The sequence below is a fragment of the Encephalitozoon hellem genome, chromosome IV (genome assembly GCF_000277815.2).
Source record: "Encephalitozoon hellem ATCC 50504 chromosome IV, complete sequence".
In the NCBI taxonomy this organism is placed as follows: domain Eukaryota; kingdom Fungi; phylum Microsporidia; family Unikaryonidae; genus Encephalitozoon; species Encephalitozoon hellem.
In genome coordinates this window covers 91,535-118,235 of record NC_018471.1, presented here as the reverse complement: position 1 = coordinate 118,235, position 26,701 = coordinate 91,535, and the positions used below count along the sequence as shown (strand labels likewise).

At 46.2% G+C, this 26,701-nt stretch overlaps 19 protein-coding genes and 1 non-coding gene across 20 annotated transcripts; 10 read left to right on the top strand and 10 right to left on the bottom strand.

Moving 5' to 3' along the window:
- Positions 1 to 48: 48 nt before the first annotated feature.
- EHEL_040930 (uncharacterized protein) lies at positions 49 to 462 on the bottom strand (the record flags this gene model as incomplete). Its single annotated transcript, XM_003887075.1, has 1 exon — positions 49 to 462. The coding sequence occupies one exon, from the start codon at positions 460 to 462 to the stop codon at positions 49 to 51; it is 414 nt and encodes a 137-aa protein (XP_003887124.1).
- Positions 463 to 514: 52 nt separating this feature from the next.
- On the bottom strand, positions 515 to 688 carry EHEL_040925 (ribosomal L29e-like protein; the record flags this gene model as incomplete). Its single annotated transcript, XM_059743497.1, has 1 exon — positions 515 to 688. The coding sequence occupies one exon, from the start codon at positions 686 to 688 to the stop codon at positions 515 to 517; it is 174 nt and encodes a 57-aa protein (XP_059599480.1).
- Positions 689 to 749: 61 nt separating this feature from the next.
- EHEL_040920 (myosin heavy chain) lies at positions 750 to 5,786 on the bottom strand (the record flags this gene model as incomplete). The annotated part of the gene is made up of 1 exon (XM_003887074.1): positions 750 to 5,786. One exon carries the CDS (start codon positions 5,784 to 5,786, stop codon positions 750 to 752), a length of 5,037 nt encoding a protein of 1,678 aa, XP_003887123.1.
- Positions 5,787 to 5,856: 70 nt separating this feature from the next.
- EHEL_040910 (uncharacterized protein) lies at positions 5,857 to 6,534 on the top strand (the record flags this gene model as incomplete). Its single annotated transcript, XM_003887073.1, has 1 exon — positions 5,857 to 6,534. One exon carries the CDS (start codon positions 5,857 to 5,859, stop codon positions 6,532 to 6,534), a length of 678 nt encoding a protein of 225 aa, XP_003887122.1.
- Positions 6,535 to 6,624: 90 nt separating this feature from the next.
- On the bottom strand, positions 6,625 to 8,025 carry EHEL_040900 (signal recognition particle GTPase; the record flags this gene model as incomplete). The annotated part of the gene is made up of 1 exon (XM_003887072.1): positions 6,625 to 8,025. The coding sequence occupies one exon, from the start codon at positions 8,023 to 8,025 to the stop codon at positions 6,625 to 6,627; it is 1,401 nt and encodes a 466-aa protein (XP_003887121.1).
- Positions 8,026 to 8,135: 110 nt separating this feature from the next.
- On the bottom strand, positions 8,136 to 8,486 carry EHEL_040890 (homeodomain-containing protein; the record flags this gene model as incomplete). The annotated part of the gene is made up of 1 exon (XM_003887071.1): positions 8,136 to 8,486. The coding sequence occupies one exon, from the start codon at positions 8,484 to 8,486 to the stop codon at positions 8,136 to 8,138; it is 351 nt and encodes a 116-aa protein (XP_003887120.1).
- A 241-nt stretch (positions 8,487 to 8,727) lies between these two features.
- Positions 8,728 to 9,030, top strand: EHEL_040880 (uncharacterized protein; the record flags this gene model as incomplete). Its single annotated transcript, XM_003887070.1, has 1 exon — positions 8,728 to 9,030. One exon carries the CDS (start codon positions 8,728 to 8,730, stop codon positions 9,028 to 9,030), a length of 303 nt encoding a protein of 100 aa, XP_003887119.1.
- Positions 9,031 to 9,057: 27 nt separating this feature from the next.
- On the top strand, positions 9,058 to 9,369 carry EHEL_040870 (transcription initiation factor TFIID subunit TAF13; the record flags this gene model as incomplete). The annotated part of the gene is made up of 1 exon (XM_003887069.1): positions 9,058 to 9,369. One exon carries the CDS (start codon positions 9,058 to 9,060, stop codon positions 9,367 to 9,369), a length of 312 nt encoding a protein of 103 aa, XP_003887118.1.
- Positions 9,370 to 9,463: 94 nt separating this feature from the next.
- EHEL_040860 (endoplasmic reticulum translocation complex subunit Sec66) lies at positions 9,464 to 9,970 on the top strand (the record flags this gene model as incomplete). Its single annotated transcript, XM_003887068.1, has 1 exon — positions 9,464 to 9,970. The coding sequence occupies one exon, from the start codon at positions 9,464 to 9,466 to the stop codon at positions 9,968 to 9,970; it is 507 nt and encodes a 168-aa protein (XP_003887117.1).
- A 76-nt stretch (positions 9,971 to 10,046) lies between these two features.
- On the bottom strand, positions 10,047 to 13,526 carry EHEL_040850 (chromosome segregation ATPase; the record flags this gene model as incomplete). Its single annotated transcript, XM_003887067.1, has 1 exon — positions 10,047 to 13,526. One exon carries the CDS (start codon positions 13,524 to 13,526, stop codon positions 10,047 to 10,049), a length of 3,480 nt encoding a protein of 1,159 aa, XP_003887116.1.
- Positions 13,527 to 13,582: 56 nt separating this feature from the next.
- On the top strand, positions 13,583 to 13,891 carry EHEL_040845 (uncharacterized protein; the record flags this gene model as incomplete). The annotated part of the gene is made up of 1 exon (XM_059743496.1): positions 13,583 to 13,891. The coding sequence occupies one exon, from the start codon at positions 13,583 to 13,585 to the stop codon at positions 13,889 to 13,891; it is 309 nt and encodes a 102-aa protein (XP_059599479.1).
- A 50-nt stretch (positions 13,892 to 13,941) lies between these two features.
- Positions 13,942 to 14,889, bottom strand: EHEL_040840 (uncharacterized protein; the record flags this gene model as incomplete). Its single annotated transcript, XM_003887066.1, has 1 exon — positions 13,942 to 14,889. One exon carries the CDS (start codon positions 14,887 to 14,889, stop codon positions 13,942 to 13,944), a length of 948 nt encoding a protein of 315 aa, XP_003887115.1.
- Positions 14,890 to 14,973: 84 nt separating this feature from the next.
- On the top strand, positions 14,974 to 15,055 carry EHEL_040830. The gene has a single exon. It is a non-coding gene; the product is annotated as a tRNA-Leu (tRNA).
- Positions 15,056 to 15,132: 77 nt separating this feature from the next.
- EHEL_040820 (superfamily II RNA helicase) lies at positions 15,133 to 17,934 on the top strand (the record flags this gene model as incomplete). Its single annotated transcript, XM_003887065.1, has 1 exon — positions 15,133 to 17,934. The coding sequence occupies one exon, from the start codon at positions 15,133 to 15,135 to the stop codon at positions 17,932 to 17,934; it is 2,802 nt and encodes a 933-aa protein (XP_003887114.1).
- A 41-nt stretch (positions 17,935 to 17,975) lies between these two features.
- EHEL_040810 (phenylalanyl-tRNA synthetase subunit beta) lies at positions 17,976 to 19,649 on the bottom strand (the record flags this gene model as incomplete). The annotated part of the gene is made up of 1 exon (XM_003887064.1): positions 17,976 to 19,649. One exon carries the CDS (start codon positions 19,647 to 19,649, stop codon positions 17,976 to 17,978), a length of 1,674 nt encoding a protein of 557 aa, XP_003887113.1.
- Positions 19,650 to 19,680: 31 nt separating this feature from the next.
- On the top strand, positions 19,681 to 20,718 carry EHEL_040800 (pseudouridine synthase; the record flags this gene model as incomplete). The annotated part of the gene is made up of 1 exon (XM_003887063.1): positions 19,681 to 20,718. One exon carries the CDS (start codon positions 19,681 to 19,683, stop codon positions 20,716 to 20,718), a length of 1,038 nt encoding a protein of 345 aa, XP_003887112.1.
- Positions 20,719 to 21,279, bottom strand: EHEL_040790 (uncharacterized protein; the record flags this gene model as incomplete). Its single annotated transcript, XM_003887062.1, has 1 exon — positions 20,719 to 21,279. The coding sequence occupies one exon, from the start codon at positions 21,277 to 21,279 to the stop codon at positions 20,719 to 20,721; it is 561 nt and encodes a 186-aa protein (XP_003887111.1).
- Positions 21,280 to 21,317: 38 nt separating this feature from the next.
- On the bottom strand, positions 21,318 to 23,375 carry EHEL_040780 (cohesin; the record flags this gene model as incomplete). Its single annotated transcript, XM_003887061.1, has 1 exon — positions 21,318 to 23,375. One exon carries the CDS (start codon positions 23,373 to 23,375, stop codon positions 21,318 to 21,320), a length of 2,058 nt encoding a protein of 685 aa, XP_003887110.1.
- Positions 23,376 to 23,456: 81 nt separating this feature from the next.
- EHEL_040770 (uncharacterized protein) lies at positions 23,457 to 24,263 on the top strand (the record flags this gene model as incomplete). Its single annotated transcript, XM_003887060.1, has 1 exon — positions 23,457 to 24,263. The coding sequence occupies one exon, from the start codon at positions 23,457 to 23,459 to the stop codon at positions 24,261 to 24,263; it is 807 nt and encodes a 268-aa protein (XP_003887109.1).
- Positions 24,264 to 24,332: 69 nt separating this feature from the next.
- EHEL_040760 (minichromosome maintenance protein) lies at positions 24,333 to 26,687 on the top strand (the record flags this gene model as incomplete). Its single annotated transcript, XM_003887059.1, has 1 exon — positions 24,333 to 26,687. One exon carries the CDS (start codon positions 24,333 to 24,335, stop codon positions 26,685 to 26,687), a length of 2,355 nt encoding a protein of 784 aa, XP_003887108.1.
- Positions 26,688 to 26,701: the final 14 nt, after the last annotated feature.

Sequence of the window (26,701 nt, the reverse complement as noted above, 5' to 3'; positions counted from 1 at the left end):
TTTTTTGTGATCGGAACCGATAATTAGAGAACAGCCGCAAGCTCACAGTTAATCCTCATCATCCGGAAAAATAACAATCTCCTCCTCTTGCGCCTTGATATAGGGAAGAAACGCCGTCTTGTCATGCGTCTCTTCATCCTCGCTTTCTTTGATCTCTGCCAGGTCTATAACAGCCCCATTGCAATCCCGAACTATAGAGTAGTACCTCACAATCTTCTTACTCTTATTGACATACTGGACATTGGCAAACACTTCTACGACCTCATTAAAGTAGTACTTCATCCACCTAATTTCTTCACATGAGAAGCACTCCCTGTGGATGCTGTATATCCCCTCCCCCGCCAAAACCTCCTCTATCGTCCCTAATGACACTTCTTCTATAACTCTGGCATCAGCAGACCGGAAAAGCTTTTGAGATATAAGCACTGAAGGAACCTCAAATGTATCGACTATAAGAGCCATTCAGGGGCCATCAACAAGGCCTTACATAAAAAGTATAACTCAAAAAGGACGTTTATTTTCTTGAGACAGATGCATTCCATAAACTTGATGCCTCCTCAATCCTCATCAAGGTTGCAGGATGCAGCCCCAGAAACTCAGAAAACTGCGGCATCCGTGCCTTCTTGATTCCATTTCGATGATCCTTTCTGTTCTGATTGTGGTTCGTGTGGTTCTTCCTCTTGGCCATGTGATAGGGGCATAAAATTTTCAGAACATTAACAGAACTAGTAATGTCCTGCACACCTCAGTCACATCTTTTTCTTTCGCCCTCCACCAACAATCTTAAGAAACCTCACCATCTCCTTCTCCTCCTCGAGCTCTCTGCTCAGACGATTCACCGCTAATACCTGGCATCCTAACTTCTTCTTCATCTCCAGCGCCTTGCTCCTACTTTCATCAACTTCTGCCCGGAGCTTCTCCAGCTCATCCCGAAGCTTCTTATTCATAAGAACCTGCGATTGCTTCTCATCTCTTGTTCTTACCAGCTCGTTCTCTGCAGCAGTTCTTTTGCGTTCAAGCGCTTGGTATTTCTCCTTGTCACAAACATATACAACAGAAGGGCTTCTTTCCCCACTTAGCGTTCCCAGAACTTCATCCTTGAACTTTGTGCATCGCTTCAAGGTGGATATCTCAGATTCGTACATAGAAATCATATCCTGCCTATGCATCTCCACCTCCCGGAGGGCACAAAGCTCTCCATCAAGCTGCTCAATCCTCAGAGAGTCCTTCATCTTCTCATCAAGGAGATTCTGGTGTTCTTCTTGCAGCTCATCAAACTTCTTCGTCAACTGCCCATGTAATTCTTCTAGGGCTTTGAGCTTCCTCCTCTCCCCCTCAAGAGCATACTGCACACTCTCTTCGATCCTTGCCTTGTATCTCTCCTCAAGCTTCCTTATGCCCGCAAGGCTTCCGTTCATCCCCTCCTCGAGCCTCTCAACATATCTCCTCCTCTCCTCATCACACTTACGAAGACCCTCAATCTCCTCGTCAACCTTGCACACCAAGTCCTTGAGCCTCACATCATACTCAGAGCATTTCTCTCCATACCTCTTGATCTCCTCCTCCTTCTCAGACACAGACAACTCAAGCGTGCTGCATTTCACACCTAAAGATGTAAGTTCATCCAGAGCATTACTGTGCTGCCTCTTCAGCTCCTCAATCCTCCTATTCATCTCATCTTCAACCACCCTTCTTTCCTCAACCTCGCAGTTCAACCTTGAAACCTTATCCTTCAGCTCCTCAATGGCATCATCCTTGGTGGCCAACAACTCCCTACATTCCCTAAGGTCCCTTTTATATTCCTCAAGAGTGTTGAAGTACAGCCCATTGAACCCCTCAATGGCAATACTCATCTCACTTCCAACATCCTCAATCTCCTTCCGGATCCCAGAAATCATTCTTCGTAGCCCAGCCTCCTTCTCCTGCACCCTCATCATCTCCTCCTTGCCTCTCTTCTCCATCTCAACCATCTCCCTCAGCATCTCAACCTCACTACTCAGTATCACGTTCTTGTTCTCCTGTTCAGATACAAGATGCTCAGCTTCCTTTCTCTTCTTTCTTTCCTCTTCAACCATCCCGTAGAACCTCTCAATCACAGAGCTGTCCTCACTCGCATCCCCCATACACTTCGATTCCATCATCTCCATCCCTAGCCTTTGATTCTCCATCTCCAGCCTCTGGATCTCCATCTGAAGATTCTTCTTGATGCTGTTGAACGTCGCCTCTCTATCAAAAATCTCGTCAAGCTTCGATTGCTGCAAAACATGAATCTCCTTGTACATCTCATCCTTCTCATTCATGAGTTGCTTGTTCGCAATCTCCTCGTTCTTGAGCTTCTCACTAAGGCTTTTCACCTTCCTCTCAAGGCTTCTGGTCTTCTCCAGCAAGGATTCCTGGGTAGAGTCCCTCGACTGCTTCTCTTTTTGTAGCTGCTCCTCAACAGCCTCATGCTCCTTCCTCAGCTCCTGGAACGCCCTTTCAACCTTATTTCCTCTATTCCTTTCAAACTCAAGGTCATCTCGAAGCTTCTTCTGCATGCTTTCTAGCTCCTCCTGCTCCTTCTTCATCTTCCGGATCTCTCCATGGAGCCTGTCATTCTCTAGAAGCATATCCTCAGCCTCGTCCTTTAACTTCCTTTGCATAGTCTCGTAGTCCTCCCTCAGCTCCGCACACTCATCCTTCCATCTCTTCATGTTCAGACAGCTTGTCTTAAGCTCGTTGATGGTCATCTCTTTCTCCTTCAGCTCTCTTCTCCTTTCCTCGTCTTCAGTTTCAATCCTTTTCATCTTCTCAAGTACACTCCTGGCCTCCAGATCCTTCTCCTTAATCTTCTCCTTCAGCATCCTCACCTCGCTGTCCCTTTCTCTAAGCATCCTCTCAACCATCGCATCCTTCTCGCTAGACTTGCTCACTATCTCTTCCCGAAGAGATGAAATCTCCCCCTCGTGCAGTAGAATCACATTCCCTTGCTCCTCCACCTCCTTCTTCAGCTTAGAAATCTCAGACTCCCTCTCCTCCAGTACACAGGCACTCTCCTTCAGACGTGCCTCCGCTACCTTCTTCTCCTCGTAGATACTCCCCTTCTCCTTCCGAATCCTCTCAAGCTCCTGCCCCATCTCATCGGCCTTGTATCTCAACGCCATCAGAAGCTCATCCTTCTCCATCGAAAAGCGCTTTTCATCTTTGACACACTTCTCAAGCGCCTCTTTCTTCAGATTCACCTCTTTCAACATCTCCTCAGCCTCCTCTCTCCTGCCCTTCTCAGCATCAAGCATTCGTATATATTCCTGTATCATCGCCTCCTTCTCTTTCATCTCATTGTCTCTTTTCCTGACATCTAGCAGAGGCTTGATCTTTTGGTAAAGCCTCCACCAGTTCCATCTCTGCAGCTCGCAGCATATCCTGCTATTCCTCTGAATAACAAGAATCCCCTCCATCCTTCTCTGCGTCAGATTGTACTTCCTAAATGCAAGCTTCCTTCTAACAAGTGCTTGAATCTCCTTGACCACCTCGGAAATCCTACTGTCACGCATATCTTCAATGTCTGCAAGAACCCCCTGCCTAAAAAACACCTTCGTTCGTCCCATCCTGTACTGATTCGTCCCAATCCCAATCACAGACAGAATCTTCTCGCTCATCTCCTTGCAAAACTCCACACACACTCCGTCATCCCAAGCCTCGTCGCTCCCCGCCTTGTCTCTCATCATTATCCTGTACCTCTGCACAAACTCCTGATACCCCATCCGAGACGGAAACCCTTGCCTGCTGATCCTTATCCCCTCAAGAACCCCATTACACTTTAGCTGCCCTAGAACCACCCCGTTGTCCAGCCGGCTTCCGCTCTTCTCAAGGTTCGGAATTATACATCGTACAAAGTGCGGATTCGTTCCCCGTAGCTCACACATCAGCGACCCAAGCTGTTCTTTATGCTTCTGAGAAACAGTCCGGAAAAACCCTTTCTTGATCATCTCCTCGTCCAAGCTTAGCTTAGATACCATCTCACTGTTAGACATCCGGATCAGCGACGTTAATGCCTCAGAATGCGAATCCTTGTTCTTCGAAAGCCAATCATCAACCGTATACTCCACATCCCCCGCATAGTGGTTCAGAACAAAGGCATCCCTGATCTTGTCAACTTCAAACTTCTCGTGACGGATGTTCCCCATCAACTTCCTAAGAAACGTCTTCTCTGTCGCCATAGGCATCACACACTCTTCGTCTAGATAGCTCAGAATCCCAATCGGATTGCTCTTTTCTATCAGGTCAATCGTTGGCTGCAGGTCAAGCCCAAAATCAATGAAGTCCCATTCGATCTTTTCCTGCCGATATACCTCCTGCTCGAGAATAAACATGTGGTGGTTGAAAAATTGCTGCAGCTTCTCGTTCGTATAGTTTATGCACAACTGCTCAAATGAATTCTTGTCAAAGATCTCAAACCCTGCTATATCAAGAACACCGATAAAATTCCCTTTGTGTGGCGAGCTAAGGGACATGTTGATTCTGTCTATTACGTTGTCAAACATCTTGTCGTAGAGTATCCTGGCAAGCCCGTCGACAATCTTGAGGGCTTGCTCTCTGCTCCGGCTGTGCGCAACATACTCATTTCCAGCTTTGATCATAGGGTGGATGAGCCGCTTGATAAACTCGGTAAGAGGAATGCTGAGAAGCTTGCAGACCTTCTCTGCAACATCGAGATTCGCTATCTCTGCTGCCCCATCCTTCTCCCTAAACTCTATGTTTCCAAGATGGAGAATTGCAGACACAATTCCAAAGTACCCTTCCTGCTCTTCCTTCCTGATGTTCAAAACATCCATCGATTCTCTAAGCCTTCTGAACTCCTTTGCATCATCGACATCTTCAATTTTGTACCTAGAGTTTCTCAGAAATCTGTAATCCTTGGGCTCTCCGTCCAGAAGCAACTGCTTCTTGAGACCCGGGTCATCACATCCAAGAAGCTGGTAGAATATATGGTAGTTCCTTTCATCCTTACTCTGATTTGTTACTCTCGACTTCTCCAAGAGATACTTCTCGATATGCGCACCGCATATGTTCCCCCCATTGAACTTGATCTTGATAAACTTCCCAAACCTACTGGAGTTGTCATTCTTCACAGTCTGTGCATTTCCAAACGCCTCCAGAATGGGGTTTGCATCTATTATTTTGCGATCAATGCTTGACTCCTCTCCTCTACTTCCTCCAACAGTGGCAAGAAACTCAACCACCCTCTTGGTGTTTTCGGTCTTTCCTGCACCAGACTCACCCGTAATCAGGATCGACTGGTTCTCCCTGTTCGAAACCATTAGCCTGTACGCTTCGTTTGCAACTGCAAAAATATGAGGCTCCAACTCATACTTCTTGCTCAAGGTGTACTTCCTTACATCCTTTTCCCCGTATATCCTCAGGTCCTTGTAGGGATTGATTGCCAGAAGAAACAGTCCCGAGTATGTATATATGCGCCCATTCTGATACCTTCTCCTAAGGTTGTGGAGAACTCCCGGCTCGTTGAGATAGCTCAGCTCCGCAAGGTCATCGATCATATCGAATTTCGGTGGATTCATTCTGAATATCTCGCAGCTCTTGTATCTTGTGACAATACCTCCGCAGTCCACCTCCAGAGCATCTCCATCTTCCTTCACCACAAACCCGCTTATATAGCCTTCCTTGCAGTCTGGCACCCACACCCACCTTTTCTCAGTAAACCTCCTCTGCATCTCATCGCTGATGCTCACTTCTCCAGCAAGCCTGAGACTGGCGTCGCTTACGTGTTTGTTTGTTGATCCATTCATTTTTAATGCCCTTGGGAAGTTCAGGAAATAAGGTTTCTCCAATATTTTTGGCCTTGTAGAATCCCAAGAAATGACAGCAGAAGGGAGCAGCAATGAGATGATAGAAGAAAGCTCGATCACCATTTCTTCGAACATGGCAGATAACGATGCCGCCATCCGTGAAGCCGTTCCTTCAGAACCAACAGCCTCCGAGGATCAGAGAAAAATAAGGCCCTACCTTCGAAGCAGGCTTTGGATAAAGAAGGATGCCGATTACGATTTGGATCCCTCGTATGCCGACAGGATTCTTGACAGGTTTATTTTCCATATAAATGCATTGAGAGAAGGAAGGACATACGAAAGGGACATAAGGGAAGATGCCTTTTACTACAAGTACACGCCGATCTCTGTCTGCGACATCGAGACCATCAGAGGCTCTTCTGATCTTCAAAGCAAAATGGGATGCAAGAGATTGAGGGAAATTTCTCTTCTGTTGGTTGACTACTGCATGAAGTTCAACAGAGACGGAGAGGACCTGATTGATCTCGAAGTTGGCGCCATAGATCTCCCAGACGACACAAGAGCCCTCGTCAAGGAAACCGTCATGAGGAAAAAGAGAATCGTGAGTCTCTTGCATAAGGTCAGAAACCACATAGGAGAAATAATACTTATGGGCGAGAAGTGTCATAATCACATCGAAAAGTCAAGTGCTATAGCTTTTAAAGAAATCTCGTCTCTTGAGGATCAAGTCTCTGGACATAATGAATGAACATTAAAAGTGAAAAGCAAGTGTAAGGTAAAGTTTGATTCAAAGTATTTTTACTCAGAGAGAATAATTAAATGATGCTTCTCGCCAGGATCAGAACATCGAACCCATGCGATCAAGAAGGTCCTTTGGTAGGATATTTCTTGCCTGCTCTTTCAGCTTTGCCTTTTGAGATAGGCTCATGGACTTGGGGTTTCCCATCATACTCTCAATTCCAGGGATGGAGCTGATCTTCTGCATCACTGCATGGGCCTTCTTGAACTGCGTAAGAATCTCAACCACACCCTGGACGGATGTCCCGCTTCCCCTAGCTACTCTCATCACCCTGCTCGGTTCTCTTTCGAATATCTGCCCAGTGGAGTCTAACTCTCCACGGCTCATAGAATCGAATACATATATGAGCTTCTTAAAGGACTCCTCGTCGGGAAGAGAAAGGCCAGAAAACCCCGGCATCATCTCAAGTAGCTTAGAAATAGGCCCAAGACTCAGGATCTTCTGGAATTGGTCATAGAAGTCTCCAAGGGTGAACTTCCCTTGCCTCAGCTTCTTCACAACCTCCTTCTCATCAATTCCAAGGCTTCCAACCTTTTCCATTAATCCCTCGACATCTCCCATCCCAAGCATACGCGACACAAATCTTCTTGCATCAAACACCTCAAGATCCTCCATGCCCTCTCCAGTCCCGACGAACTCAATGGGGCACTTCGTTGCTGCCACAGAGCTTAATGCACCTCCTGCCTTATTCGTCCCGTCAATTTTCGTAAGTATTATAGACCCGACATCCACGGCATTCTTGAATCCAACAGCCTGGTCCTCTGCAGACTGCCCTATCCCGGCATCCATTACAAACACAATGCTGTTTGGACGTATCTCCCGGACAATGTCCTTCATCTCCGTAAACAGCTCGCTCTCCTGTGTATGCCTGCCACTCGTATCAACAAGAATGAGCTCAAACTTCTCCTTTCTGAATCTCTCCACCCCAGCCCCTGCAACCTTCACGGGATCTGCCTCAGAGCTTCCAAAGAATGGAACCTTGATCTTCAGCGCATTCTGCCTGACCTGGTCAAATGCACCAGCCCTGAACGTGTCTGCACATACTATCCCAACCTTATATCCCTTCTTCTTGTAGAAGTTGGCGTACTTGCATATGCTGGTTGTCTTCCCAGACCCCTGAAGACCTACAAAGACAACAACATTTGCCTTTCCCTTCTCGACCTTGTAGCTCTCGGCCTTTGGATCCAAAAGATCAACCAACTTCTCGTACACGGCATTCTGGACCATCCTTGCCTTGTTGAATCCAGGCGGCATCTCTTTTGGATCCAGCTTCGCCCTTAGCGAGTTTCTTAGATCACCCACATACTTTGGATTCACGTTCGAAAGAATCAGCGAGTTGCATATCTCCTTTATCGCCGTCTCAATGTCCTGATCTGTAGTGGGCGAGTTCAGGAGGTTAGATAGAGTGTTTGTTATTGATCTTCCAAGCTCTGTAATCATCCCTGCTCTTTGAGGGCGGGGTTGTTGACGATTTATTGATGCCCTGATAATGGAGCCGGGAATCCAAGCTTCGTCTTTAGACTGAAGACACTGCATTTCTATCTCTTCATTTAGTACTTGTAATATTGAAACTCCTCTGTAAAAGCAGTAGCCTTTATATCCAATCCCCTATATCCAGCCTCATACATCTCCTCCATCTCCTCATAGGACGACTTCTCCCGTGCACGCCTGTTCTGGAACCAGATCTTAATGTTCTTTATCGGAATCTTCGTTTTCAGAAACAAATTATACTTTTCTATTCTGTCTGGATACGGATTCATCCTAAAGCTGTGCTCCAGCGTCATGCTCTGCCACTCGTGAAGAAGTATCCTACTTCTCTTTGGCTTTCTTCTAGGCTCGTAGCTCCTTGCAATGTCCTTCTCGGAATCAACAAGCTTGTACTCCACTATCTTCCTGCTCATTATCCCAATTCAAAAATAGAATGCTTTTAATTAGGAGACAACCAGTTGATTCTACAATTTTCTTCCTTTACTCCACGGTGCTCCTATTCAAGCCCCTTCATTTCATCTCCTTCACCCTTTAATCAAGGAGTCCCCCTGCTGCCTTCCAAACCCCTCTAGCAGGCCCATCGGCAGGGGAGAGGCCATGGCAGTATCTGTGCACACGCCACACTGTAATTTATTTCACGGAGATCCTCCCTCAATGATTCAACTTCCTGGAGACGGAGTGGATGTTTTGACATACAATGGACAGCCGCTTGTAAACACGGCATTTCCAGAGATAGGGTGCAAGGCCAGGGCCAGGGTGGTCAAGGTGACATTCACACAGGTGGTTGTGCAGATATTTGAGATAGAAAAGAGAAGAACAGCCATTGAGTACAGAGGGATCTTCAGACAGATGGACTTCGATCCAAATGCGCATTTGTGTGACAAGTTTAGAAAGGGGGATGTTGTTGAATGCACTATTCTGTCCTACGGAGACAACGGAATATTTGTGAATTTTTGAGATGAAGATCGTCACGGGACCCTTGGGATGAGAGAGACTAGAAAGGTGAGCTTCATGAAGGACATAAAGGTAATGATGTATGGATATGGAGATGTCATTGCACCAAGATACGACACTGCAGAGGCACTCCACGGCTATGTCTTGGACTACATGAGCGTCCTGCTAACAAATACCCACAACATGGCACAGGTGAAGGGAAAGACAAAGACAGAGGATCTCTTATACTATCTGAAGAGAGACAGGAAGAAGTACTCGCGGGTCAGACATCTGCTGATAACAAACGAGGAGATCAAACTTGCAAAGAAGGCGTTTGATCCCAAGGATTATGAAAAGGAGTGATTTTTGTGGTATTAAACTGCTTCCAGATGTCTATGGCTTGTCCGGCCTTTTATTTTGATGAGCAAACAAATTGTGTTCTTTTGAGCCCATTGAAATGATTCTTTTGTTGGCGATGATTCTGTCGACCATGATTCTAATATTTTCGTTCATAAAGAGGATCAATAGAAGGAAGGCGTCTGTCGAGGAGAATGCGAATCCGGAGCTTGAGATGTATTTTCTCCAGAAGTCTGAGGGGGCGCCTTCTTCTGTGCTTCTCAAGCAGCTTCTCAAGGCAGCAGTGTGCTTCAGGGAAAGAGTGGTGAAGTTGGAGAAGGACATGGAGATTCTTGGTGTTCTATACGAGGACAGAATGATCAGCGAGGAGCATTGGGAAAGAATCAATGAGGAGAGCAAGAACTGCGAAGTGGAGAAGATATGCATTGAGTCTGAGGCAAATATAATCAAGCATGGGTATGGAGAGGATATTTTCAAGGACGCCTCGAAGATTAGCACAACAAGCACAAAGAAAGCAAAGGGGCCTGGAGACAATAACACTTTGTATCAGAAGAAGAAAGAGGTACTTGAACTTGAGTTGCTGAGGAAGTTAGGAGTAAGCAAGTGATGTATGTAAACGCACTTTTTACCTTGAGCCTCACAGTGAGAAATAAATAATGTGAGCATATAAGTGGTTTTAATTGCTAGTCGTTTAGCCTGTAGGTAAGGATCTTGCTTGCGTCTTCATGTGGGTCCTTGTACACCCCAACTAGCCCGTCGCTGTGCTGGAATAGGGATGGCTTCAAGGTAATAAGAATAAATTGGGCAGTGGATGAGATTATGAAGGATATAATCCTCGACACATTGGTTTTATCCAGGGCCGAATCCACTTCATCAAACAAATAGAAAGGCGCAGGCCTGTATGCATGGAATGAGAAGAGCAAGGACAAAACTGCCATGGTCTTCTCTCCCCCAGAAAGAAGCCGAACCTCTCTGAATCGCTTGTTCGGAGGCATCAGGTGGAATCTAATGCCTTCTTTGAAAGGCTCCAATGTGTTCTCAAGGGCCAGGTATGCATTTCCCTCCGATGTCTCGGTCATCGTAAGGCATTTGTATATCCTTGACAGCTCCTTGTTGACCTTTTCAAAGCATTCCATAAACAGATGTGTCCTTCTCTTCCTTATCTCGTTAAACTCATTCTTTGCCGAAATTGCCGCGGCCTTTTGCCTTTCGTATTCCTCACTGATCTTCGCATATCTAGAGCGATCTCCGTCTTTTTCTTCTATCCTCATCAGCGGTGCCTGGCTGCTTATCTTCTGATTGATCTCCTCGAGCTCCCTTCGAAGTTCCTCAGCATTCCCCTCTAGCCCAGAAAAGTCTATTTCATCTATAGACATCTCTCCTGCCGGCCTCCTCCCTGCACAAGGAATCTCGATCTCCTCAAGCACTGCAAAGCTCAAGACATTCTTTATCTCCTCTTCAACCCGCTCCTTTGAAGAAGCACAATAAACTATCCTTTGGTCTAGCTCGTTTTTCTTTTCCACAAGTCTCCTGAACTCCTCGTTAATCTCCTTGAACTCGTCCCGGGCTTTCTCAAAAGCCTCAAGCTTCCTTCTTCTTTTCTCAGAAAGAACACCCACCTCAGAAGAATCCACATCCACATCCATACCGTCGTTATTATCCATTTCTCTCAGCTTCTCTATCCCCTCGCGCAGTCCTCTAATCTCTTCCTCCAGCTCTTTCTTTTCCTGCTCTAGCATCTCAATTCTGAGCTCTATCTTTGCTCTTACATTCTCATACTCCATCCTTCTTAATCCAAAAGCTCCACAATCTCTTGCCTCTTTATACTCCTCAAAGCTTCTAAACCAGGCATTTGGGAATATTCCGCAGAATACAGATCCCTCCACCTCTTCAATCTTCTGCCGGTGCTCTTTCATCTTCCCTTCCAGCGCCTCCATCTCCTTCTCGACATGTCTTAGGGACTCTTCTGCCTCGCTCAGCAGCTTTTTGTTCTCCATCACCTCCTGCTCCAGCCCTTCAATGCAAACATCTAGATCCTTCATTGCTTCCATCTCCATTGCCTTGCTTTTTCTCCACACCTCTATCCTTTCCCTGCATACCTCCACATAGGAAAGCTCATTCTTACAGTCCTGGATCCTTCGGACCTCATCCAATATCCTCGTTCTTCTCTTCAGGAGCTCATCCAACTCCTCAGACTGGAATTTATTTCTTCCAACTCCTCCTCCACTTATAAGATGCCCTCCCCCATGAATATAGATCCCATCCAGCGTGCACACACTCACCTTCATCCCTTTACTATAGCAAATGTCTTTGGCTATCTCCAAACTGTCTGCTATGAGCTTCTCCTTCAGTAAAAACAGCACAACCCTTTTGTACTTAGCATCATATCTGACAGTGTCCACAGCCCGCCTCACCGCTCCACAGTACTCTCCAACCACATCATCCATCCCTTTTCTTTCCTCCCCGTCCCTGAGGCTCTGAATGGGAAGAAACGTCATCTTGCACAACCTCTTCTCCTTCATAAAGTTGATGCACGACATGGCCGTCGTCTCCGTATCAACAACAACAGACTGGTCATGGCTTCCCAAGAGAACAGACAGCCCAGTTTCATATCTATCCTGAGTGGGCTCAATCAGGTCAACAACCCTTCCATAAACACCAGGAAACATCCCTTTAAGCGTCTCCACAGTGCTGATCACCATAGACCTCCTGTCATCAATCCTTCTCTTTCCCTTGATCCGCAATATTTCTCCAAGAATCCAAGAAAGCTCTTCGTTCTTCTGCTTCTCCTCAGAAACAAGCTTCTTATATCTTTCCTCATGATGCAGTACCTTCCTGCAAAGCTCAGCCTCAGATCTCTCGAGCGCATCTATCTTCACCCTTGTGTTTCCTCTAACCACCTTCTTCTCCCTGATCTTGCCCTGAAGATCCTCGTCTCTTTCCCTTAGCTCCTCCACTCTTCTTTTGCAGTCATCCCTCATCATCCGGCAAGAAAACACCTCCAGATCCAGCGTGTTCACCTTCTCTCTGTCCTCTCCACACATCTGAAGAAGTTCCTTTTCTTTCATATCAATCACCTCCTTCTTCGCATCCATCTCTCCCAGGCGCTTCTTTCTTTCCTCCTCCTCCCTGCATAGTTCAAAGTATCCAGCATCAACTCCTTCCATCTCCCTCCTTCTTCTATCAATCTCTCTTTTCTTTCCGCTAATCATTTCCTCTTTACTCTTGATCTCCATCTCAACCTCCACAAGACGGACCCTTCTTTTGTCTCTTTCTTGCTCAGCCTCATACTTCCATGCTCTCCTTTCCGCTATCGTTTCCTTTTCCTTCGACATCAGAGCATCGGCCTCAAAGTACTCTCTTCTTATCTCGCTTATCCTGCTCCTGTATGCCTCAACTTCCTTCTCCTTACTATCAATCAGACTCTGTACACCCCTACTCTCAAGCTCAAGTTGAGACTCCTCATCACTGATATCCCTTTTCCTGCCTCTTTTTTCCATCAATTCATGCAGAACTATTTCCCTTTGTATCTCATGCTTCCTGTCCACAAGCCTCCTGAATATTCCTTCTTGCTCCTTGACCTCCTCAGCCTCCCTCATCCTGCTCATCACCTCTTTCCTCTCCTCAAATAACGAGCTGCACACACTCACAGCCCTTGCCTGCTCCCTCTGCCTTTCTTCATACACCTCCTTCAGCTTTATACTTCCGCTCATCTCCTCAAATAGTCTTGTAAGCTCCATAGGCATCATGTTTCCTATTGCATTCACATCCCCCTGGAACACCAGAAAGTTCCGGGCATCAATCAATAAGTTCATCTCCTCTATGGCCTCCTTGAACCTTTCATATCCAACATTCTCAGAGTCAATAAAGTACAAACTACGGCCTTCATTGCTCACGTGTCTTCGGAATCCTCTTCTTTCTCCACGGTCTTCAATGTGTAGCGTCACACTGGCATGGCTGCACCTGCTGTTGATCAAGGCCTTGGCATTGCTGGCACGAAGGTGCCGGGCCCCAAGCCCAAGGCAGAACGTTACTGCATCCATGATGTTGCTCTTTCCAGATCCATTCGGCCCAACTATGCAAGTAAACCTGTCGAACGGCCCAATCACATGCCTTCCAACATATGACTTGAAGTTCTCCACTTCAATTCTTTCTAGTCCCATAACGTCCCAGCAAATATTTTTTTTAACCTAAAAGCATCCTCCCAATCCCTTCCAGCATGTTATCCACAGTGGCCAAGGTGGCCGTGGCAGGATGTGCCGTCTACAGGATCTACAAAAAGGCAGAAAGCACAATGAAGAGCGACGAAGAATACCTTATGAAAATAACAGGCTATGCCAGGGAGCTGGCAGAAAGAATGATATGCGAGGCAAAAAGACACTTCAAAGACAAGGAGTACGAGCTGTCTGCAGAATACCTTTACTATGCCTATAAGCATCTGGACTCTTCATGGGAGTATGTCACTTCCCAGATCGATTCCCAAGAAGTATACAAGCTTTTACACTCTAAGAGGATCCAAGGTACATGAATCGTATTTATGATGCAAGTTCTCAAAATAAATTTAATACCTATAGAAGATTATATTAGACAGAAATTGAGTGCAAAAACTACGCAGCTGACAATTATTATAACGCCTATCCCAATTAGGCCAAAGACATCGTCAACCGTTTCTATAACTACCTCAGTAGTTACTGCTGCTACTCTTTCCTTATTCGTCTTACACCGATTGTAAATCCTCTGATATGCCTGCCTTCTTTCTAGCCTGGATACCTTATCCTCCAGCTCATCAAAAATTACCCATACCGGCTTTGTTGCCTCTTTTATTTCTGTTGCAGTTAGGAGAAGCCTTGCTAGCGTAATCAGAACATACCTGTTTCTTGCCTCGTCTAGATAGTGGACGGGTGCCCACGGGTCGTTTTGGAGCTCCGTTTCTATGATCTTCATTATGTAGCTTTCGTTGTCGAAGCACCACTCGGGTATGAAGCACAGCTTTCCATTCAGAAGCAGAAGAATCTCACTGCAGAAGGGAATCTTGGTGTTTAGCTCCTTCAGCCACTGATGCTTCCTCCTATCAGTGTTCAGCCAGCTGGACCTGCAGAAGTCAACAACTTCAGACATGTCATTCCACTTCTTTATCTTTTCTGTCGGATCCTTCTCCTCGAAGAAGCTGTTTAGATGCTTGCTTAACTCCCTGCATACACTAGACTTGAAGCCGTTGTATCCTTGGAAGTACGAGAAGTTGTTCTTTGTAACTTTCTTCCACTCCTCCACAACAGACAGAAGATTTCTTATCTCATTCCTGGCTCTGTAGTTTGTTCTCGTAAGCTCCCTGCATGCATTCTGGTAATATCCATCTTTGTAGTAATTAGCAACCTCTTCGCTTATAATCACAGGCATGCTACTATGCTCCTTCATCATGCTCAAGTGGCTTGACAGTAGATCAAGGAGATAGAACACTATCATGATTGATGTGTTGCCGTGTCTTGGTATATTTCTCATGGCGTTGTATAGCTCGGTGCTGTTCATATTTAGGGCTACCCATTCGAATTTATATTTCTGAAAATTTTACCCAAGCGCATCTGACGTGACCCGTGGGGATAGAGAAACTGAGGGACTTTGGCCGAGTGGTCTAAGGCGTTCGACTCAAGATCGAATACGGTAACGTGCGGGGGTTCGAGTCCCCCAGGTCCCATTTTGATTTTGTGGCCATGACAGAATTCTCCAATCATGCAGCAAAGACTTCTAATACTTCCATGGCATCCACCCTAAATGATCGACGACAAATACTTCGATATCCTTAGCGAAAGCCTGCAGCCGCAGAGCATCGCCACACCCGAGAGACTGGAGAAAAGAACCATGGTGGTCGATAGGATGGAAAGGAATGGAACGCGTCACGAGGCTGTGGTCCCTGTTGATGCTGCCTACACTCCTCTGCCAAAAGAGTTTGCTGCGCCGTCTGCAAAAAGCTATCTGTTTGAGCTAGACGACTTCCAGAAGATTTCTGTGTGCAGCCTTGAAAGAGACGAGAGTGTTCTTGTGAGTGCCCACACAAGCTCTGGAAAGACAGTTGTCGCGGAATACGCCATTGCAATGTCATTGAAAAACAAGCAGAGGGTTGTGTATACGTCTCCAATTAAGGCGCTATCCAACCAGAAGTATAGAGAGCTTCTTTCGGAGTTTGGAGATGTTGGCCTGATGACAGGAGACGTCACCATCAATCCGGCAGCAACATGTCTTGTCATGACGACGGAGATCCTTAGGAACATGCTCTACAGAGGAGGAGAGGTTGTCCGTGAGATCCACTGGATCATCTTTGACGAGATCCACTACATGAGAGACAAGGAAAGAGGAGTTGTGTGGGAGGAGACCATCATACTACTCCCAAGGCATGTCAGGATGGTGTTTCTCAGTGCAACGATTCCAAATGCACTAGAGTTTGCAGAATGGATATGCCACATTCAAAGCCAGGTTGTTCATGTTGTGTACACCGAGAAGAGGGTGACGCCCCTTGTCCACTACTTCCGTAGCAATAGGCTGTACAAGATCAAAGACACCAAGTTCCACAAGTCGAACTTTCTATCTGCAATGAGATCCATCCAGAAGAGGGTTGTTGGGCCCCGGGAGGTGAGCGAGGCAATAGAGGATGCGTCTCTTCCCGTTGTCGTGTTTTCGTTCAGAAGAAAGGACTGTGAAAAGTTTGCAATGAAGCTGGACAAGAGCTATCTAAGGGATTCGGAAGCAAAGATGGTAGAGACGATATTTACCAATGCCATCATGTCTCTTAGGAAAGAGGACAGGGAGATTCCGATCATCCAGAACATTCTTCCTCTTCTCATGAGGGGGATTGGGATACACCACTCAGGGCTTCTTCCCATTATCAAGGAGGTTGTCGAGATTCTGTTCCAGGAGGGGCTACTGAAGGTGCTCTTTGCAACCGAGACCTTCTCGATTGGACTCAACATGCCGGCGAAGTCCGTAGTGTTTACTGCACTGAAGAAGTTCGACGGAGAATCCATGAGGTTGGTAAGTCCTGGAGAGTACATCCAGATGAGCGGAAGGGCTGGAAGAAGGGGGATAGACAGCATGGGGGTTGTAATAAGCATAGTTTCCGAGCCAATTACCTACAAGGAGGTTGGAAAGCTCTTTTCCTCGTCATCGGACAATCTTGTAAGTGCATTTCGCCTGACATACAACATGCTGCTGAACCTCATGAGGGTTGAAGGCCTTGACCCCCTGTATCTGATCAGCAGAAGCTTCCACCACTTCCAGTCATATAAGAAGGCCCTCGCAGAGGAGGAGACTCTGCACTTGATGCACAGGCAGCTGGAGAGCATTTGCCCCAACAGGATTGCGTCTCTGTATGGAAGGAGAGAGCAGAAGAGGGTGGAAAGAAATAAGAGGCTGTCGGAGGAATTCAGCAAGTACCTGAAGAAGGGAAGGGTTATTGATCTGTTTGTACCCAGGAATGGGCCATCCATTACAATACGAAATGCAATAGTCAGCAAAGTCCAAGAGAAGGTTCTTTGCATGGTTGGGACTGACGAGGGTGTTTATATGTGTGGGTTTCCTTTGCACTACATCGACTGTGTGTATGCCAACAGAGTAAAGCTGGATATAAGGGTGTTTACTCGAAACTTTGAGAAGATTACGATTGAAGACAGCCTAGACAAGGAGATAAGAGAGATAGAGGATGAGATACTATCTATAGACCCGAAATGGAGCTTTGACTTCTGTATGATATGTGGAAAGACATCTATGGGATGCCTGGCCTCATGCAGCAAAGAGTTGATTGGAGAAGACTCTGTTATGATCCAGGTTCCAGAGAATGGGAAGAAGCACAGAGAGAGCCCTAAATCCCAAGGATGCTTGGATACAAACATGAACGGCGAGATGGGGGAGGCAAGGTCATACTTCATGAATGAGATGCTGAAGCAAAAATACATGGACAAGCTCTTTGAGCTCAACAGCCTCAAGGAGATCTACCATATGAAGGAGTGCAAGAAAATGATCGAAGTTCTGAAGAGGCTGGAGTACTGCAACGATACTGATGTGCTCATCAAGGGAAGAATGGCATGCGAGATTTCGTCTGGAGACGAGCTTGTCCTGACAGAAATGATATTCAATGGAGACTTTGCGGGAATTCCGGTAGAGCACTTTGTTCCGCTGCTGTCTTGCATTGTGTTTGAGGAATGGGACTCTGACAACTTTGTCTTGAGTGACGAAAACAAGCTGTACTACAAACTGTTGTCTTCTTCTGTAGAGAAGGTCTGTAATGTCTTGAAGTCATGTTCTCTTGACGTGGACCCTGCAGCGTATCTCAAAAGGTTCTCCTATGAGCTGATGGATGTTGTTCGGATGTGGGTGTGCGGACACACATTTGTTAACATCTGCAGCAAGACGAACATATTTGAAGGAAGCATCATTAGGACGTTCAAAAGACTTGAGGAGCTGCTTAGGCAATTGAGCAGTGCAGCCAGGGTCATAGGCAACACCGAGCTCGAGAACATGTTTGCATTGGGGATATCAAAGATCAAGAGAGACATAGTTTTTGCCAATTCCCTTTATATCTAGATCCTTAAACTTTTTTATACTGACAACATAGTTTAACCCTTTTAATTCGTTTCTGTATAAACAGAAAATAACTTTTCAACATCCACTTCAAGGAATGATGCTGCGTATGGAACCTTGAAGGCCCTGCATATTTCTGGGTTGCATACTCCTATTGACCCAATGGTTGTGTTCCCTGCGATCACCAGTGCGCTTTGGTTCTTGATGTATCTGATGGGATCGTCGTAAGGGCTGTATGAGAGTTGGATCCCGCACTTTTCCAGGAGGAGAGAAAGGGATCCCTGAATCTCCTCAAGGCATGGTGTGTGCCCAGAGTACACGACTGCAAGTCTCCTTGAGTTCCTGGCCCCACATTTGTTCTCCTTGTCCAGGAGGACAACATCAGAAACCTCAAACAGCTTGAAGGGAAGCTTCATGTGTAGGTTCGAGGCAATCGTCTTCATTAGCCCTGGAATAAGAGACGTCCTGCACACTTCATAGCCTACAGACTTTGGGTTCATAAGGACAACTGCCTTGTCTCCGTCAATCATATTTTCCTCATGCGATAAAAGAGTCAGAGTCAGAGCCTCGTCAAAGCCCATAATGGAGAGCTCTGCTCGAAGCTTATCAGAAAACTTATTCAAGGGAACCTCTGACCCCACCGTAACAACAGAGGGCAGTTCCCTTCTGAAGTTGTTGAATCCATGGGCAATGGCCAAGTCTTCTATCAAATCACATTTGTGAATAACGTCCGACCTAATGTCGTGAACCTTAACATTAAGGGTGTCTTGGTCAACCATACTTGCACGGTGCATCATCCTCTCCATATAGGTCTTTGCAACCTCCAGCGATATGTCCAGTCCAAGATTCTTGTTAATCTCCCCCAGCTTAACTGTGTACGAATGATTATGCATTACAGGCGTCCTAGTCCTCTTATCCCCGTCCATGACCACAACGCTTTCTATCCTCTTTCCTCGGAAGCATCCTAGCAATAGCTTTAGTGCCGTATTAACCTTATGGAAGTCGGTCCCTGTTATATCAATAAATATATTCTTGGTTTCAGGGCTTATCTTGGTTGCATCGGAGTTTATCACAGGAGGCAACGACATGACAGTCCCGTTGGAGTCCGAGAAGTAAGGGTACCTTTCATTCTTCTCAATGAGTTTCATGTACTTCCCGATTTTGCTTCCAGGAGGGAAGTACGAGGTCAGTTCCCGGGCACTCATTTCTTCGTCTGCATTCAAAGGCTTGAATACAATCTTGTCGGGAACCTCACTCTTGTAGAATACAGGCGCCTCTATTTTATCGAGGTCATGTGTCCCCATTGATACTATCGTTCTGTTCCTCCCAATAGTCAGATGAAGCTTGTCTTGATAATCAATGAAGCTTTTGTAAGCACCCTCAGATAGAAGATCCACTCCCCTGACAACCGCACAGGCTATGTGGGGCCTCTCCTCTCCACCGGCCTTATGGACAACAATCTCCCCCTCCTCAATCTTTATGTCCTCATACTTCTCTATCGAGAGAAACGCCTTCAGTGCATAGCAAAGCCCTTCCGTACAAAGAAGATCATATCGGTTTGCCGGAATATCTATCTTGTACATAGTCTTCCCTTCCTCCTCCATGACACCGTCCAATTCCAGCCCAAAGTCAAATAGGATCCTCTCAAACTGATCGTCACCAAATTCCATTTGGAGCTGCCCCTGTATTCTTTGCTTCTCTGCTACAAGAGTTGGCATAGGGCTCAAAATTTCATCTTCTTTTCTCCCCATGAAGATTAGAGCAGGACTACTGGTGGGCTACGACGGAAGCGGATACCACGGGCTTCAGTTTAACAAGGAGTTGGACACGATTGAGAAGAAGGTGGTGGACTGTCTTCTCAGTGTGGGCGCCATCAGCGAAAGAAATGCAGAAGACCCGAAGAAGATACACATCAAGTCATCTTCAAGGACGGACAAAGGTGTCCACGCCGCATTCAACCTCATCTCAGTGAAGATAGAGGTCTGCATCACGCCAGAGCTGGTTTCCAGGCTCAGAACACTCCTTTCACAAGAAGGAATCCACCTGTATGACATTGTGAAGCTTACAAAAAGCACTGTCCCCTCCAAGCAAGCAATTTCAAGGACCTACGAGTATGTCGTTCCAACGTTCTTCCTCACAGAGGGCAATTTCAGTGAGGAGGCAGAGGCACTGAAGCAAAAGGATGGGGAGCATAGGGCTGGAGGAATAAAGAGAGATTATCCTGAGGATGTGGTGGAAAGTGTGACTGGATATAGATCCTCCCCAGATGACATCAAGGCCTTTGAGTCCATTCTCCAAAAGTACATAGGAACCAAGGACTTCCATAACTTCACCAAGCTCAACAACGAAAAGGGCACCAAGAGATACATCAAGTCGATCACAATCACAGATCCATATGTAAGCGAGGATGTCGAGTACGTAAGGATATCAATCACAGGACAGAGCTTCCTACTCCATCAAATCAGAAAAATGGTGCTTTTTGCAGTGCTGCTATGCAAGTATTCCAGAAACTCTGTAGACCAGAAGTTCAGCATAGCGTTCAACAAGCAGAATGTTCATGTTCCAAAGGGCCCATCAGAGTATCTCCTCCTTGACAAGCCTGTGTTCCACAAGCTGAGAAGAGGAGACGGATCCACAGAGGACATAGACGTCAGCGACAGTGACAGAGAAGAGTATAAAAGAAGCTTCATATACCCAAGAATCCATCAGAGAAAAAACCTCATTGGGTTCTTTGCATGCTTGGACTCTGTAAGGTTCCACAAGGAGAATATAGCATTTATTGATTAGTCATTCTGAAGTTCCAAATAGCAACGATAAAAACTCTTCAATAATCTCTTCCTTATCTTTGTGCTTAGATGCCGTTTTTGTATTCTCCCTGCTCTCAGAAACCTCTATAAGCCCTTCAGCCACAGGCTTCTCCATATTCAAGACATGAGGTTCTGGAAAACGCCAAGCCTTGGCTCCAAAGGCCTCTATTTCTTCCTCGTTGAAGAAGACAACCTGAAATCTTCTTTCTTCACATGTGCATCTAAGCACTCGCTTATTCACACAGGCTCGGATGTCCCACCTGCTGTCGAGATTTATCCTTTCTAATATCACCAGTTCTTGCCTGGCTGCAGAAACAACATAGAGCCTCACCTCTAGCATAGATGGTAGCAAGAGCAGTTCCAGTGTCTTGCTCCCCTCCGTGAACACATGAAGCCATTTCTCCCTTTTGACTCCCTGGCTATCCGGCTGTGAATGAAGTATTACTTGGCACACCATTCCCAAATCAAGTCCACAGAATGACTTTTCATCGCCTTCCCTCTCCATTCTTCTTGAGTACTTGAAAACTCTCCATCCATTCATCGTTCATGCTTCAGAGACCGCATTATATCTTGGGCCTTCTAGCCATCCCTGATCCTTCTAAGCAGAGATGTTTTGAGCTTCGACTTCTCCAATCCCTGCTCTAGGATTATGCACTCGTTCGTTGTTAGTGAGGAAACAAAGTACACGAGAACGGCATCATACAGAAACACCCTCTTTTGCTCAATAATTCCCTTCATGCCCTTGAAAACAATCTTTTCCGTGTCGACTCCTCTTTTCGCCATACTGCACCTCGAGCCTATCAGCCTTCCAATCCTCTTGTCTATGCTCCTTTCTTCCACATCCATAAGATACTTGAAGTATCCAGAGACCAGATTCATTTTCGACTTGCTTTTGTTCAGAAACTCGGAGATTAGCCTCTCCTCACACCTTCTGAATATAATGTGGGTGTGGTCGACAAGAAGGCCCTCGTCAACAAGCTTGAAAAGAGAAATACACGACTTTGAATCAATAAAGACACTCTCAGCCTCAGAGTTCATAAGGATGGACAGTTTGTCGTACATCACCTTGAAGCATTCTCCCTGTTCAGAAGCTCTTTCGACCTCTCGCCCAACTACCCCGAACTCTACACACTTCTCCTTGAAGAAAATCAAGAAGTCGCAAAGAACCTCGGGATTAGCAACATCCTTAAGCTCATATTCGTTGACCTTCTCATAATCGTTTGCAATTATCCTCCATAGTGCAGCATAGCACTTGATCTCCGTTGAGTGCTCCTTCCTAACATCCTCAGATATATCAAACGACTTGATCATGCATCGGATAAACTCTATGCTGGAAGATCTGAAAGACTCAACAATCGGATAGACAGAGGCCGGAAAGTCGCTTTCAAGCTTCTTCAGAAGGCATACAAGGATGGAAAACATCTGCTCGCACCTGTGATGTCCCGCAAGCTCCTTCATCACTTCAAAAAGCCTGCAAGTAACATCGGGCTGCCTCTTAAACACCTCGGGGCTAAGTCTTGAAATCGATGCCATGGCCTCTGCTATGTTTTCCTTACTGTCTTTGACCGTTTCAAGGATACTGTGATACTTCCTGAGGTCAACCACGCCAATAGAAAGAACCCCGAGAATCCTTAAGTAGCACAGCACTCTAGATTGGCAACAAGAGCTTTTTGTCTTCAAGAAGTCTAGTATGAAGTCTATGAATCCTTCGACATCTTCATCGCTGTGGGGAATATAGGTGCACAGAGACAAAGACGTGTTCGAAAGAAGCTCGTGCAAGCCCTCGTGATTATCCAACAGGCACTTGTCGTTCTGCCCTTCTCTTGCAAGTATCTTCCTGATGACGCTTTCTACCATCAACCTCTTGTCCCTTTCGTCTATCGATCCCAACACTTTATACACGTCGTCTTTAGAAAGCATTCCATTGGCATACAGGCTCATGCACAGCGCCTTTCCATCCCCCCTCAGCCCAAGGTTTCTGTCGTACAACGACAGCTCAAGCATTCTGCTCTTGAAGCGGGACACAAATGCTTGGATATCAACCTTCCTCCGCACAAGCTTGATGCAAGACCCAATGCCTTTTCTCCTAACATTGTCATTTTTGTCACTAAGAGACCATCCAATATACTTCAAATAGCAGGGAAAGTTGAATATCTCAGGCGCAGAAACAACCCACTCACACATAAATTCTACACAGATGCTCCTTATGTTGAAGTCCACGTCCCGGAATCTAACAAGAAAGACCTCATCATACATGGTCTCCACAACCTCAAATCCCCTTCCTTCCATAACCCACTGCTTTATTTTGTCGAGCATAAGATATGTCGAGACATACCTCAACATTCTATTTCCACTCCTTGTGAGCTCTACTATTGAGCCAGTGCTGTAGTTGGACACGGAGTTGAAAACCTTGCACAGTTTTTTCATCTTGCTCTGGCTTACATGGATGGACCTGATGAGCTTGATGATCTCTTCTGTGCAGTCCTCATGCTCCTTGAGCCTGCTTGTTAGTGTCTCGGGGGTAAATACGTCGAAGGGGCAGCATCCATCCTCAGAAGCCTTGAAGGGGCTGTAGGCAGCAGAGTCGTGGCCCGCCCCCAGGGCCTCCGTTCCATTTGCACTGTTCTCTTTCTCCATTAAAGGCTCTACATCGAAAATATTTTTAACGAGCAGGCGGATGGAGAGAGCATAAATGTTTCTTCGGATGACCCATCTGTTATGAAGCTTAGCCTAGACGAGCAAGAGGGGGTTATGAAGGAGTTTGCGGACCCCGTAGAGTTTATAAAGGGATATGTGGATGTTTACGAGAAGCAGAGAGGCGTTCCTGTGAAGGTGTATCTAGAGGACATTTCGTACTACGAAAGGTTTGAGCCTATGTTTCTCGATCTAGTTCTTAAGAGGGCCCTTTCTGAAGGGTCTTCAGATCTGAATTTTCCTGAGGTTGAGGAGTTGCTGCACGCCTTCTGTGGCAAAGAGTTCTACGACGAAAGGTTCTACCTTGAGTCTACTCTGGTTCTTATCAAGGGGATAGCCATACTTGTAGACAGGGTGGACCAGGAGGTGCAGAGAAGGATGTTTGATAATGTAAGGTATTTGTACTATTACACAACAGAGCCGATTGACCTAACGCGTGTCCTTGTCGATCCCTGCACAAGATGCATTCAGGATCCTCCGGCTTTGGTCAAGGAGATGGCAAAGCTCCGAGAGACTGTGGGATTTGTAAACAAGCAGCTTGAGGATGTGGGGAACTCATTTCTGGCGAATGATAGGAGATTAAAGGACAGGATGAATCTTTCTGAGGGGATTCTTGGGCAGAAAAGAATAGAGAAATACAGAATAGAGGATGTGTATGGAAGCATATTTGACCTTCTCATGGTAAAGGCTACGGGAATGGATATGGAGTCTGGGTATGTCTACATTATGGGGTTTTGCAGCGAGTTCATCATGTCTGAGGTTGGGGAAGAGGATGCTATTCTTCACCTAAAGGAGTATGCAAATGGATTGCTGATTAAGAAAGAAGAGTGATTTTTGCGGATAGCCATAATAAAATACTCTGGTGTTTTTGTGATATCTTTGTTTCCATGGCTCCCCTTTATGGCGAAAAGAAGGCTTGAGGAGGACGAGAATATATCCGAAGAGGAGACGGACGTTGGAATGAGCGTTACGAACGAGATTGGGAGCGAGGATATGGACGAGATCAGGGAGGATTTGTATGAATCCGAGAGGGTGTTTGAGGAAAGTGAGGCTGTTGAGCATTCTGATATTGAGGACCTCATAGGGCAGGAAGCGGGGAGCATAAGGTCTGAGGAAAGTAGGACGAGGGCCGGGATCATGCCTGAGGACGAATACGATGCAGAGGACATATTCAAGGCGTCGGAGGTGACCAAGGACTTCTTTGAACAGGACTTCTTCAGAGTCAAGTTGGTTAAAAAGTTCATTTGTTTTTTTAACGAGTTTAAGAGCAAGAAGTATGTTGCGAAGATTCGGAAAATGTGTTCTGAGAATCTTGAGAGCATAGAAGTAAGCTATCTGGACATTGAGGAGGAGTCTATGGACCTGATTAAGCTTCTCAATCAGCATGCAGAGATGACGATTGAGGTGATGGATAAGGCTTTGTCTGACGTGGTAAGGATGCAGTTTCCCAACTACCATATGATAAAGCCCAAGGTGCATGCAAGGATCATTGACCTCCCTGTTTGCGATACCATTCGGTCGCTAAGGAATAGCCATCTTGGAAAGCTAGTGAAGGTTAGCGGCGTTGTTACAAGAAGAAGCGGAGTGTTTCCGCTTTACTCCATTGTGAAGTTCAGTTGCCTTAAATGCAAGTCTGTCTTCGGACCGTTTGTGGCATCTTCGTTCAAGCCCACACATTGCTTTGAATGCCAGTCGAAAGGGCCTTTTACAGTCAACACGACGGAGACCATCTATAAGGACTTCCAGAAGCTAACGATCCAAGAGATTCCTGGAAGTATCCCGGCTGGATCTCTTCCCAGGTCAAAAGAGGTGCTGCTGTTTTATGACCTAATTGATTGTGCGAAGCCTGGGGAGGAGGTGGAGGTTATTGGGGTGTACAAGAACAACTTCAATGTATCTCTGAACATCAAGAATGGATTTCCTGTGTTCTTCACAGTGATTGAGGCCAGTTCGATTAGCAAAAGGGCTGGCAAGATCGAGATGACTGACGATGACATCAGAGAGATCAAGAAGATCGGAAGGCATCCGGAGATCAAAAGAATAGTGATAAATTCGATAGCACCTTCTGTGTATGGGCATTCAGAGGTGAAGAGGGCCATAGCCCTGGCGATGCTTGGTGGAGTTGCCAAGGAAAGCACAAGCCATAGGATCCGGGGGGATATAAATGTCCTTCTCTTGGGAGATCCTGGAATGGCCAAGTCCCAATTTCTCAGGTACGTGGAAAACACGTCCCACCGGGCTGTCCTGGCAACGGGGCAGGGGGCCTCGAGCGTGGGGCTTACTGCATCTGTTCGAAAGGATCCTGTTGTGAAGGAATGGACTCTTGAGGGAGGAGCATTGGTACTGGCTGATAAGGGTGTGTGTCTTATCGACGAGTTTGACAAAATGAATGAGCACGACAGAACCAGTATCCACGAGGCGATGGAGCAGCAGTCAATCTCGATATCGAAGGCAGGGATTGTTGCGACGCTTCATGCAAGGTGCAGTGTGATAGCAGCAGCAAATCCAATAAGAGGGAGGTACAATGGGTCTCTAACGTTCTCACAGAATGTGAACCTCAGCGACCCAATCATATCGAGGTTTGACATTCTTTGTGTTACAAAGGATAGCATAGATGCAGGGGAGGACGAGAAAACAGCAAGGTTCATCATAGACTCGCACGGCGGATGTGGAAGGGAGAAACCTAATGGGTTTGATGCAAAGAGGATGATGATGAGCCAGGATCTACTGAGGAAGTACATACTGTATGCAAGGACCAATGTCATGCCTGCCTTCAATGACGTTGACATAGAGAAGATTTCAAGCTTGTACACCGAGCTTCGGAAGGAAAGCTTGCCTTCAGGACTTCCTGTGACTGTCCGGCACGTGGAAAGCATTGTCCGGATCAGCGAAGCATTTGCAAAGATGAGGCTTAGCTCGATTGTTTCTGCTGAGGACATTGATGAGGCCATTTCTGTTGTTCTTGACTCTTTCATGGGTGCTCAGAAATACTCCATGTCCAAGAGCCTGAGGAAGAAGTTTGTAAAGTATTTCAATAGAAGCAACACCGATGTCCTAGTCTTCCTTTTGAAGGAGATGTTTAATGAAAAGATGAAGGCGTTCCGCTCTCAATCAGTGTCTGTGGACGAGTTTGAGCGTCGAATCTCTTCCTTTGGGTTTTCGGTCCCCTCCAACTTCTATTTATGCGACCTGTTCAAGAACAATGGATTCAGACTTGACAAAGAGGCAAGGCTCATATTGAGAAGCACCCACTGAGGCCATTCCCTAGA